At 38.8% G+C, this 12,479-nt stretch overlaps 2 protein-coding genes and 1 pseudogene across 2 annotated transcripts; 2 read left to right on the top strand and 1 right to left on the bottom strand.

Annotated features, from left to right (window-relative positions):
- Positions 1 to 561: 561 nt before the first annotated feature.
- On the top strand, positions 562 to 3,234 carry LOC120181932 (cation/H(+) antiporter 23, chloroplastic-like). The gene is given in 4 exon segments (XM_039186954.1): positions 562 to 818; positions 904 to 1,684; positions 1,687 to 1,883; positions 1,977 to 3,234. Coding segments are annotated over 4 exon segments (2,460 nt in total). The 5' UTR covers positions 562 to 590; the 3' UTR covers positions 3,231 to 3,234.
- Positions 3,235 to 6,111: 2,877 nt separating this feature from the next.
- On the top strand, positions 6,112 to 7,474 carry LOC120181945 (annotated as a pseudogene).
- A 70-nt stretch (positions 7,475 to 7,544) lies between these two features.
- LOC120181944 lies at positions 7,545 to 8,718 on the bottom strand. The gene is made up of 2 exons (XM_039186970.1): positions 7,773 to 8,718; positions 7,545 to 7,663 (listed from the first exon to the last, which is right to left on the bottom strand). Exons 1-2 carry the CDS (start codon positions 8,697 to 8,699, stop codon positions 7,604 to 7,606), a joined length of 987 nt encoding a protein of 328 aa, XP_039042901.1. The 5' UTR covers positions 8,700 to 8,718; the 3' UTR covers positions 7,545 to 7,603.
- Between the last annotated feature and the right edge of the window lie 3,761 nt (positions 8,719 to 12,479).

The following is a 12,479-nucleotide window of genomic DNA, read 5'->3' as shown; positions in this document are numbered from 1 at the left end:
ATTTATACTACCAAACACGACATAAATATTTATAATATAATTATGTTATGTTAATGTAATCATCCAAACTATTTAAAAATGTTATATTAATAATGCATGTCTAAAGAATTAACATTTCTTATAGTTACACTTGCGAATAATTATCAAGATAAGTATATTTTTATACAACGATCCTATGATGTACAAATACGTCTTTTAAGTGTCACGAAATTTAATTAATATGCGTTCATTAACTACACAGCAATCCATCCTAATTTTGTTCGTATAACCAAAAAAAACATTATATATATATATATATATATACAAATCTTAATTAAAGTACAAAATATAGATCTTAAAAGTAACCTAAAACTGAATTCTTTTTTAGAAAAATAATTACCGAATTTTATCTATTGGTATAATAGTGAATTGTATTTGACAAATTGCATAAAACAAACCCTATACCGTAGGAAAATAGCTACCAAATATAAACCATAAAATCAGTTATATTAACCCTAATCTCCCTCCCATTAATTCTTAATTTCATTTTTCATAGACGAATATTTTGAATCTTCCAATCGTCGGAAGATTGACGACGTATCGTCGTCAACATGAATGCTTCCGACGATCACTACGTAATAAAGAAAACAAACGAAGTCATCGAAGCATGTTATTACGTGGAGAATTCAAACGATGATCCTTTATGGCGAGATCATAGCTCCTTGAACACTTCTCTCCCTTTCTTGCTAACCCAGCTTTTCATTGTTCTTTTCCTTGATCGACTCCTATTGCTCGTCCTCAGGCCCCTCCGCCAGCCTCCTATTGTCGCCCATATCATAGTGAGTATAATATATATGTATTATGTAAATGTAAGTGTGTGTGTGTGTATATTGTTTGATTGTATTGGTTTTCATGTACATGCAGTGCGGCGTGATGTTAGGCCCGACATTGTTTGCAGAAACTCAATTCTCGAGAAAGTATGTCATACCTCACAAAACGATAATGGTGCTCGAGACATTTGCAAACTTGGCATTGACGTATTACGTGTTTTTGGTTGGTTTAGAGATGGATTTTTCCCTCATTAAGCAATCGGGGGCCCAAGTGATAAGTGTCACCGCCGCCGGCATTATATTCCCGCTTCTTCTCGGTTTTGGCTTGTATTTCATGGCGATAAAAGAAAACGAATATTTCGATAGAAGGGGATCGTTGTTCTGGGCCATCGCGTTGACATCCACCAACCTCCCTGATCTTACTCGGATCCTCGCCGACCTCAAGCTCCTCCGCACAAATATCAGCAAGATAGCCATGAGTTCCGCCATTCTCTCCGATTTGTTCTCGTGGCTTCTCCTTATCACTGCGATATCGATCTTCAACGGCCAAAAATACAAAACCATACTCGCTACGGTTGTTTTCGTACTGGTATGCGTTTTCGCACTCCGTCCGGCTTTCGCTTGGTTGATCGAACGTACTTCGGAAGGTGAAGTCCTCAGCGACACACATATATGGTTCATCATGGCGGGGATTTTACTCTGCGGACTCACCACTGATGCTTGCGGCTCGAATTCTATCGTGGGTGCCTTCATGTTCGGTGCTATTTTACCGCAAGAGGAGGCGGTGAGGACCAGGGTTGTGGAGAAGCTTAACGATTTCGTGAACTGGATCTTGATGCCTCTCTTCTTCTTGATCAATGGACTACGATCCGATCTGCCGTATTGTTCGATAATACCTCTTGGATCATGGTGTTTCTTGTCATCGTCTTGTCTTGTGCTGCAAAGGTTGTCAGTGTTTTCCTGGTTTCATTACACTACAAGATGTCATGTACAGACAGTATGGTCCTAGGGTTGCTTATGAATACCAAAGGTGTGTTAAGCCTCATCATCCTTAATACAGGCCGCAACATAAAGGTATCTTCTTCTTCTTTTGCTTCTTTTTCTATTCATAATTTGACCTTGATTTCAGCAAATTACGAAACAAATCTTTATGATTCGTGTATGCAGGCTTTGAACAACCAGACATTTCCATTGATGATGCTCGCAGTGCTTGTGATGTCGTGTTTGATAGAACCAATAATCGCATTTGTCAACAAGCCATCGAAGAAAACCGTGACACACGTGAATCGGAGCATCAAAGGGTCGGAACCAGACACAGAGTTAAGGATCCTTGCATGTGTCCACTCCATGCGAAATGTAATGGGAACCCTTAGTATTCTCAACCTTTCCCATGGCACCAAAGGGTCTCCTCTCTCCGTCTTCGGCACCCATCTCATTGAGCTCTCGAAACGAGCCAGCACAGCGATGCTCATTGTTCACAACGAGGGCAACCAGGACGAGGGCGGTCGTTTCAACCGGGCGAAAACAGAGAAGACCAACATCATCCGTGCGTTCAAGAACTTCGAGAAATCAAACGACGAAGATGCGGTGACGGTCCATACGATGTCGGTCATATCCCCCTATGCCACCATGCATGTCGACATATGTAGTCTCGCGGAAGACAAATGCGTCAACCTCATTCTCCTACCATTCCATAAGGAAGTGAAAGCCGACGGTCATATGGGAGCCAGCAACTCAAGTTACGCTAACGTGAACAACAACGTGTTAATGAGCACACCGTGCTCCGTGGCCATGCTCGTTGACCGAGGGATCAGCTCGAAAGTCTTTGAATCACACGATAAATCCTCCGGCAACTACACTTGTCGAATCGCCATGTTATTCGTAGGCGGCCCTGATGATCGAGAGGCATTAGCCTATGCTTGTAGGATGGCCGGTCACCCTACTGTAAACCTAACCGTGGCAAGATTTTTCCCCGGAGAAGATACAACGGACCCGACCCTACAAAGCAACACCAGTATTAAACGAGAAAAGCTGACCGACTACGAATACATTGAAGAATTAAAGGTGAAGGCGATGGAAAATAGCGTTATACGTTACGCTGAAATGACTGTCCACAACGGAGAAGAAACCATAGCAGGGATCAGAGCATTGGGCGATAATGTGTTCGATTTGTACGTAGTAGGGAGAAGACAAGGGGAAGCTAAGTCTCCGATCACCGAAGGACTGTCGGATTGGGGTACTTGCCCGGAGCTCGGGGCATTAGGAGATACATTGGTGTCTTCGAACTTTGCCTTGAATGCATCGGTGTTGGTCGTGCAGCACTACATTTCCACGGATGTAATTCATGAAATATCTGATGATTTTCCTGATTGCACGATAGGGATAGGGATGAAGCAAGGTGTTCCAAGATATGATTTCTAAGTAAATCACCACCTTTTCTTTTGAATTATTTTTAAAGGAAATTGTATTCGCTTCGAATGAAATGAAATACAACCTCATAACATTGTTTTGTTACAACATAGCTTCTCATAATTGACATAAGAACTTAATGATTTAATAATAATCGTATTATATATTATTTTGAATGTAGTATTTTTATTTTATACTTTATTTAAAATAAATGTTATAAAGTAAATTTTTAAAATATTTAATATTAATTTCAAAGAAATAATTTTTAATTAATTTATTTTAATCCTTGATAGAGGAGGAAAATAATTCTAATTTATTTTTTTTTTTTTTTATATTTTAAATTACATATTAGTCTGATTAAAAAATTTAAAAATTATATTACTTGGTTCAGTGATTAAATATTAACCATGAGCATTTCAAGTTCAATAATCTCAAACAAAATTTTAATATTAAAATAATAATATTGTTTAAATTAAATATTAATGTTAGTGGAATAGTACAAATTTTCCATCTTATCTCAATGATTAATTGTCTGACCCTATGGGTTTTGGGTTTGAATCTACCTTCTAGTAAAATTAATTAATTTTAAATTGATAATACAATTTAATTTAAATATTAATTTTAATGGAATTATGAAAATTATCAACCTAACTTAGTGATCGAGTGGCTAGACGCTTATACAAGGGGTCCAAGGGTTTGACCCTTCTTCTAACACAAGCGAAGCATTTTCAGCATCTCAGAGACAGAGCTATGATGAAACTTTAAGGGTTAAACATAAAAAAATAAAATAGGATCGTGGTCTAATTATTAAGTCATTAATTTAAAATTAAAGTTACATATAATTTATTTAATTTTAAAATTATCAAGGATCTAAGAAATATTTAAACTAAAAAAATATGAAAGTTTAGGACTAAATTTGCTTAGTTTAAAAACTAAGATGGACCTAAAAGCAATTTAACTAAATAATTAGAGAGCCAAGGCTTAATCGGTTTAGTTTCAGAATTATAAGGACCTAAAACTAATTGAACCTAAAATTTGAGAAGGCAAGACTTAATTTATAGAACTTCAAAACTAAAGGAATAAAATTGAAATTAAACCTTTTTGGGGCCATGGGTCTGATAGAATTCGAGGACCAAATAGTTATATTTTCCACGAATAGCTATAACTAATTTCATTATATATTTATTATATGAGGATTAAATTAAAAAGAAACAGAAAAGACGGGTACTGGGGTTGTAGATAGGGACATAACTGTAGACTCGTACAACCTCAACAATCTTAACAACCAAATTGGCGCAAATTTTCTTCGTTTAGCCGTCTGTTCCCTTATTTGCCTAACCTCACTCTTTTCATTTCTCTCAAATCTCAAATGTCAAGAGACAAACTTGTCCTTCCCGGTGTGTCATGACCCTGCTCCGCTCTCGGAACCCAACGTCGTTCAAATCATAAAGGCGCCGCCGCCATGCACATCATAGTACCTCTCTAATATTGGAAGTCAAACATGATTTTGACTCATTAATATCGATAAAGTTTGGAAGTAACTTTGAAGTAAAAGCATTTAAAGAAAGCAACAAGCAACATTTAAAATAATTAAGAAAATTATGAAAATAAAAAAACGTGATGAAATTACAACAACAAAGTGATGGTGTGACAACACAACAAATTAAGAAACAAACTTTGAAAAGTCAAAGATGACAGCAATGCTTCGCATTTAGTTATGATTTGTTTAATTACTAAGAAGGAAAGTTTAAGGCGGCAAACGAGTGAAGAATTTCATCAAGGCAAATAAAGTGTTGTTTCGAGAAGGATAATGATCACGTGAAGAATTATAAGGCGACATGAAGAATGTGGAATCAACTATACGTCGATTTAATTAATTTATAAAAATATGCAATGTATGAGATGTAATACAAGAGAAGGAATATGAGGAAAATCTTATAATGTAAGAATGAGAGATAGCTTAAAAATGCTATTAGAGAGAATTGAATAAAGCTTAACAAAACTTAAAATATTGATATTGTGTTTGTAAACTAGCCGCAGTTAGTGTTATAATGTTATAATATTGATAACATCGCTGTAACATATTTTACTTCGTATAATAATAGTTCAAGTAATATAAATTACTGAGTGTCATCTACGCTTCCAATACCCAAGTCGTGGTCCAAGGCAGAGGAGGCCTAATCTTCGATCTCTTATACCACACATCCTCCAACTCTTCCTCAAAACGACACCGATCTCGCAACCCTCAGTGCAGTCCTCGTTCTCCCACGTTCTCGTCACCAAAGTAGGCGGAATTGACGAGAACCTCTATGCGCTCCAGTTTGTTTTCCCACGGCTCGATTGGACAGGTTCGGATATCTTCGCGGCCATTTCCCTTGCGAAGCCGAACGACTCTCCGTATTATATCGGGTTGGAGAAGGCATCGGGGGATCCGTATGACTGATTTGGTAACCCGGATGGAGTTATCCAGCTCGGCTTGTCGGAGAATAGAGCAAGCTTATCTTTTTAAACATAGTCTCATTCCGTTGGCATTTGCTAATTCTAATTGTTTGTTTTTGTTTCCTTTAAAAAACCGCTGCTGTGGTTTGATTTAATTGGGAAATGGATGTTGGAGAATCTGAAGGACTCGATGATGGGAAGAGATTGAACGTTAACGGCATTGCTACTTACCAGAGAGGTTAAACTGTTTAGTGGGATACAAATTTGCATATTTCCGCGTGTTAATTGTTATCATATAAAGGCATAGGTGGAAAATGAATAAGTTTTTCTGGCTTAAGAACTTAAGACTCACAGATTCTGTCGAACAACATGTTCTTATTTTATCTTTAAACCAGTTACTGCTCAAAAAGCTTCTGATAATGAGGCTTTCTTTTTAGCTTATGGCATTTATATTTGCACACTGCATACACTGTTGAGTCTTTATTTGGTGGAGCTTACTTTCATCACTCTTTCTGCGTACTCATTTATATTTGTAGTAGAGATTAAGAGACGTGAACCTGTAATGGAAGCAATATGCTTTGTGTAATTTATCCTCTTGACCATTACATTTAGCAACAATCATGTTAAACATAATGTATTAGACAGTATCACAATAGGAATTTTTAAACTGTCTGGTGTTGCTTTTATTTATTCCATTATTTGGGTTTTTTGCAGGCTATGACAGCTTTTATGTCTCATATTATGGAAGGAGCTGTCTCGTTCGAACCGTCACCGAAGGTCTTAACTGCAGGTGGGACTCCAGTAATTGAGACATTATGCTTCTGCTTGGCGGATCAGGGGAATTCATTTCTAGTTCCAACACCTTATTATCCTGGGTAACTATTTGGCCCTCATTCAAAGATTATATGATTACAACTGTTCTTTTCTAAACAGAAAAGCACTCCCGCCAAAAACACACACAAAAGGGTAAATGGTCCTATTGGATTAATTACAAAAACTGTTTGCAGTTTTGACAGGGATGTGAAATTTCGAACTGGAGTGGAGCTAGTACCCGTCCATTGTGCAGCACCGACAATTTCATGTTAAGTATCACTGCACTTGCTCAAGCATTCAACCGGACAAGAAAACATGGAACAAAAATCTGCTTTCTCTGGAGATGCTTCATGCTATTTTGGACTTTGCACGAGAAAAGAACATCCATATCATATAAGATGATATATTTGTGGGGCCTATGTATGGGGATGAAGAGCTTGTCAGCATGGCTGAAGTTCTTGATTCAGAGGGTTTTGATAAAAACCGGGTTCATATAGTTTATGAGCTATCAAAGGACTTCTCTCTTCCAGGATTTAGGGTTGGTGTCATCTATTCCTTTACTGAGAATGTATTGGCTGCGGCAAGAAAGTTAAGTAGGTCTTCTTCTGTTACTGCTCCGACTCAAAGATTACTAGTTTTAGTGCTTTCGGATTCAAGATCCATTGAGGAATATATTTATACCACTAAAAGGAGGATGCTTCAGCTTGCCATTGCATAGAACCAGGATGGTTCCGTTGTTGTTTTACAACCTTAGCCGAGGAGGATATTCCTGTAGTTATGGAACGAATTCGAAAAGCAGTTGAATGCACTACGAATCTCTCAAATTCGAGCTAATTACATTCACCACTGGTTGGATTTCACAGTCAGAGATATTCCTCTCATGGCTAAACAAGAGGATGTTGGCATGCACAATTACTAAGTTGGATCTTCAACACACAGATGACTTGCTTGAATTGATTGCAACTTTGAGTACAACAGTTTTACATTCCAGACTTGTAAAATCATTTAAATCCTAATTTTCTGAAGCAAGACTAAAGATTTTGAAGCTTCTTGACGTACTGTTCTTAGAGTAGCTGCCCTCTTGGTCTCTTCTAGAAGAATTTCAGTCTTGGTTGGAACTTCTTCAATTGCAATCATTCAATGATGTCAGTTCCAAAGATGCAGCATCCAGGAGCTCTTTCCTTCAGCAATTCCTGTCACAGTTTTGTTTTTGAGTTTTAGACATGCTTCCAGTTGTTCTATAGCAGCTTAATAAGCCGATTAAGTAATGGCGAAACACAGAATAGGGAAATCTAGAATTACCATCGAGATATTCTTCTCTCTTATTTGAGCAGCCTTTCTTTGATAACTTCTCTTCCTGCTCATCATTATCAGCTCTCCAAGTGTTGGTGGCCTCCTTATATTACTCTCTAGCTCAAAATCCCTTCGAGCTCGAGACTTCTGTTCAGGGTACCTGTCGGTTTCCAGGAAACCAGAACGAGGTGAAAGCAGTGGAAACAGGCATTCCAAGAAAGAAGCCCCTGCAAGGTTTGCAGCGCCAGTTGCATAGCTGCTTGTACTATCAGTTTCTGAAGCTGGTGAGGAAAGCGTTTCCAGATGGTCGCTGCCGTTATCCGTCCGGTGATTTCTCTGCTTTGAAACAATAGTGGAAATCGCTGTGGATGGAGCTGAGCTAAAGGAATCATCAGTTTCAAAACCAAATGCTTCCATATCCATTTCAAAAACTGCTTGCTCATCTCTGCCGTCACCTAGGTCATCATTGTTGCTGCAGCCATTAAAATAAGCCGGAGAGTATACCGGAGGTGGAGGCAGAATCATGAACATTTCTGATTGGGACACAATCGTCGGCTCCACCGCAGGCTGGGAGAAGCCGGGTAAGGGTGTCCCCGGCTTTTCCTCCCAATTAAAGGGAACTGAAGCTATAAGCTTGGTTGGAGTTGGAGGCAGAGTGGTGAGCATTGGTGATAGGGGCGAAGCCATTGGTTCCACCGGAGCCCAGGAGAAGGTGTGTAACGGTGTACCGGGCTTTTCCTCCCAATTAAAGGGTACCGAAGCTATAAGCTTGATCGGAGTTGGAGTTGGAGGTGGTAATGTGCTAGTAACTGAAGAAGCCACTGGTTTCCAATCTTTCTTTGCTATTCCAGGCCTCTCCTCCCATAGGAATGGAACCGAAAGTGGCTGCCTGATTTTCCTTTTATTAGCATCCACTTTGGCTTCCATCTCCACCATTCCGAAATAGCTCCGATGGCCAGTTCTTCGTTCCTCTTTGAACCAAATCTTTTCCTTTATATTGATGTGTGCTAACTGCATTTTGCTTACCAAACATCCGAACTGCACCACTTGTATAAAAAGTTAGGATTACCTTTGACAAAATAATAATAATAATAATAAAGGGTAGGTTGAACTGCACTGCATATATTTGGAGTCAAAGAGAAATTTTAGAATTGATAACACTCTGATTTTGGATTTGGTAGGTCAAACCAAGGCTTAACGTGGTCGTGACCAACTTCATTAGGTATTATTGCGACTAAATGCTCAGTTTCAATTTCGTGGTTCAACGGTTAGGATTTAGCACCATTATTATTAATTAACATTATAACCGACATAAGATTTTATGTTAGAATGGAACTTCTAAAATTTAAAAATGTGCGGATTTATAAAATTCCAAGGGAAAAAATTAAATATGTTTCTAAGATTTTAGTGGCTTGGAACGAAAATAAGAATTATACCTCTAATAACAAATATAAAAAAAAATTGAATCGTAAGAACAAACAAAAATAAGTAAATTTATTGAATTGTAAGAGCAGTCCCTCGATTTCCCCCCTGAGTTCATTGATGGAATTCCCACTGTTAAACCGCCATTGGCGGTGATTGAGGAGGGAATAGCTGAATGGAATTTCGCGGTTATGGGTCAATTTATTGGTGCTGCTCCCAATTTCGATTCGATGCAGCGGATTATCAACTCTCTTTGGGGGGAAATCATCTCCTGTAAAGGTTAGTCTTGCCGGTGCAAATCTTTACGTTTTTTTCGTTTGGGAATGCTTCTATTAGAGACTAGGTGCTTGAGAATGGACCATGACATGTCCAAAATAAGCCTTTGGTTTTGAGGAAGTTTGGGGGTGTGATAACTCCGTTAAAAGGTCATATTTGGGACCTTTTCACTTAAGTTATTGATTGTCTAAAAGCCCATTTAGGATCATATAGATGCATTTAGGAGCATATAGTTGCATGTGGTGAAATTTTGTTTGTCGCGGTATTTTATTTTGTAATCAGTGTTGTATTATGGGGAAGGTGTTTTGTTTAATGATGTGTAGGATTTGGGAGCAAGGAAAAGCAAAAGGGAAATGCCATGACATAAGGAGACTACTGAGCAAAATGCGATTGCCGCGACATCTCGGACGGTATTTCTGGGCATAAAAAGTCAAAGAATATATTTTTAGTAAGAGCCATCTGTCATGGCATAAAAAGTGTTTTCTGCAATCAGCATTAAAGGAGGGGCCAGTTACCATCTTTGCACCAACTCTCGCATAAAAGGAATGAACTTTAGGGTGCAAGGGTAATTTTAACACAAAACCCTAGGTTCATTCTCCCCTATAAATAGAAGAAGAAGCTTGACTTTTTGAGGGGACTTGGAGAGATTTTTAGACAGCCGCCAAGAGCCTAAAAATTTAGAGAAAAAGTTCTCCATCAATCCGATTTGCCGTGGCATTCCTCTGTTGACAGCTAGAGGGAGTGGCGTTCTAGGTGTCCGAGAGGAGCTAGATCGCTAGGACTGTTCGTGGTGGCCGAGGGAAGCTCCGGCTGTGCACGTCGAAGGCTTTTCCTCATTCCCTTTGCTCTTTGCTTTCGTTATTATTATTCGGGTTGTAAGGAACGGATTAACTTGCTTTGTGCTTGTTTATTTTGAACCCCACCATGAACTAATCCTATTTGGTGGGAGTTCATTTTGGATATTTAAGTTTTGCTTTAATGAATGATTGTTTTTCTATGTTATTAATTGTTTTGTTTATGGATCTTAATGCCTTAAGGTTGTAGGAGCTATGAGAGTAGCCATTCCTTATGAGATTACTAAGTGTTCGAGAGAATATCTAAGTAGCACATCCCTAGTATTCGAGAGAAACTAGGGAGGAACCACATAAGCAAGAGGTTCTAGATAGTAACTAGGCCTAATCCACCTTAGAGATAAGGCTAGGATTTCATTCTACTAAAAGGAGTTGTGCATGAGCGATAGGTTAGATGTTAATGCTGCCGCAAAAAGGTATTGCCGAGACATATCATGTTATTTGGACCAATAGGATCCCTGCAGTAGCTAACGCCAATCGGTTTTGCCAAGGCATCTTCAATCTGTCGAGTCCTTTAACTAGAGATAGCATAGGGCACCCTTAGTAAACTCTGTCGGGCAGTTAAGACATAGAAGTAAGACCATTCTAAGAAGTAAACTTAGATTTTCCTAAGTGACTCCTATCACTCATTCCCATAGTAGTTTGTTGTGTGAGGAGTCTAAAGTTCTTATAAGCAAATCCAGTATTTACAGTTTATTTTGCCTTTACATTTTTATTTGATTGCACTACACACAATCCATTTTGCCACAACATATTCATCTGCTACCACAACATATTCATCTGCTACCACATTGCCATCGTTTAATTTCCATATCATCCATTCATTTTGCCACAGCATCATCATTTGTATATATACCATCTCTAACTTTACTTAGGTGATAAATTAAAGTGCCGTGACAAACTTATTTGATTTCCCCCAATCCCTGTGGAGAACGATACTCACTCATCACTTTATTACTTGTTCGATTGTGTATACTTGCACACATATCCGCACCATTTATAGTACTCACAAACAGCGAACAAGTTTTTGGCGCCGTTGCCGGGGATTGGCAACTGGAAGTTAAATTATTTTGTCATAGCATTATTATTTTACTTGTTTATTTATTTATTTAATTTTTAAAATAGTTTTACTTTTTATTTTCCTTATCTTTTTCAGGTTTTTTGCGGTGTATGACCAGAAGACATTCGGACGAGCCATTAGAATCGGTTGAACCTGAGATCGAGAGGCTCTTTAGGAGAAGAAGACGTGATCAACGTGCAAATATGTATCAAATTGGAAATCAAGGTATTGGTCATGAGGATGATCAGAATGTCGGGGCAATTCCAAATGCTGGGAATGCAGCCAGACCTCGTGCCATTCGTGATCACTTAAACCCAATCTTGGATGACTTAAATCTTGGAATAGTGGCACCAGAAATTCAGGAAGCCCACTTCGAGCTCAAACCTGTCATGTTCAATATGTTGAATTCCATATGGGAATTCGGGGGCATGCCAAATGAAGATGCCAGACAGCATATTCGAAACTTCTTGGAGGTGTGTGATTCCTTTCGCCAACAAGGAGTGCATGAAGATGTCTTGAAATTAAAGCTATTTCCGTATTCTCTGCGTGACCGAGCAAGGGCTTGGTTGAGTGGCGTTCCAGCGGGTTCAATGGAGTCTTGGACTGATCTGTGCAAAAAGTTTTTGCTGCGGTATAATCCTTCGAACATGAACACCCAACTGAGGAATGACATTGCTTCTTTTCGTCAGGCTGATGACGAATCAATGTATGAGTGCTGGGACCGATATAAAAGCTTGCTTCGTAAGTGTTCAAATCATGGTTTTCAAGATTGGACGCAAGTGGTGATGTTCTACAATGGAGTTAATGCACCCACGAGGATGATACTAGATGCCTCGACAAATGGGACGTTACTTGACAAATCACCAGCAGAGGCATTTGACATTCTGGATTGGATTGCCACCAACGATTATCAATTTCCATCCACAAGGCTTGGACTTGGGCGAAAAACACATGGAGCTTTTGAGCAAGATTCCAAAGATACGGTGTCCGCCCAACTTGCTGCTATCACGAACATGTTGAAGAATTTGAAAAGGCAAGTGAGGTGAGAGAAGTGAAGGCAGCCCATTCAGCATGTTTATTATGCCACGAAAATCACAATGAGAATGA

Source organism: Hibiscus syriacus, unplaced genomic scaffold, assembly GCF_006381635.1.
Source record: "Hibiscus syriacus cultivar Baekdansim isolate YM2019G1 unplaced genomic scaffold, ASM638163v2 tig00112609_pilon, whole genome shotgun sequence".
Lineage (NCBI taxonomy): Eukaryota > Viridiplantae > Streptophyta > Magnoliopsida > Malvales > Malvaceae > Hibiscus > Hibiscus syriacus.
This window is presented reverse-complemented; position numbering and strand designations above follow the sequence as displayed.

Bases quoted from the DNA above. Each gene is read 5' to 3' on its own strand.
- LOC120181944 (XM_039186970.1), bottom strand. From the start codon at position 8,699: ATGGTGGAGATGGAAGCCAAAGTGGATGCTAATAAAAGGAAAATCAGG. The intron at 7,664-7,772 runs GTAATTCTAGAT...AAACTGTGACAG, and splicing joins GAGAGAAGAATATCTCGATG to GAATTGCTGAAGGAAAGAGC.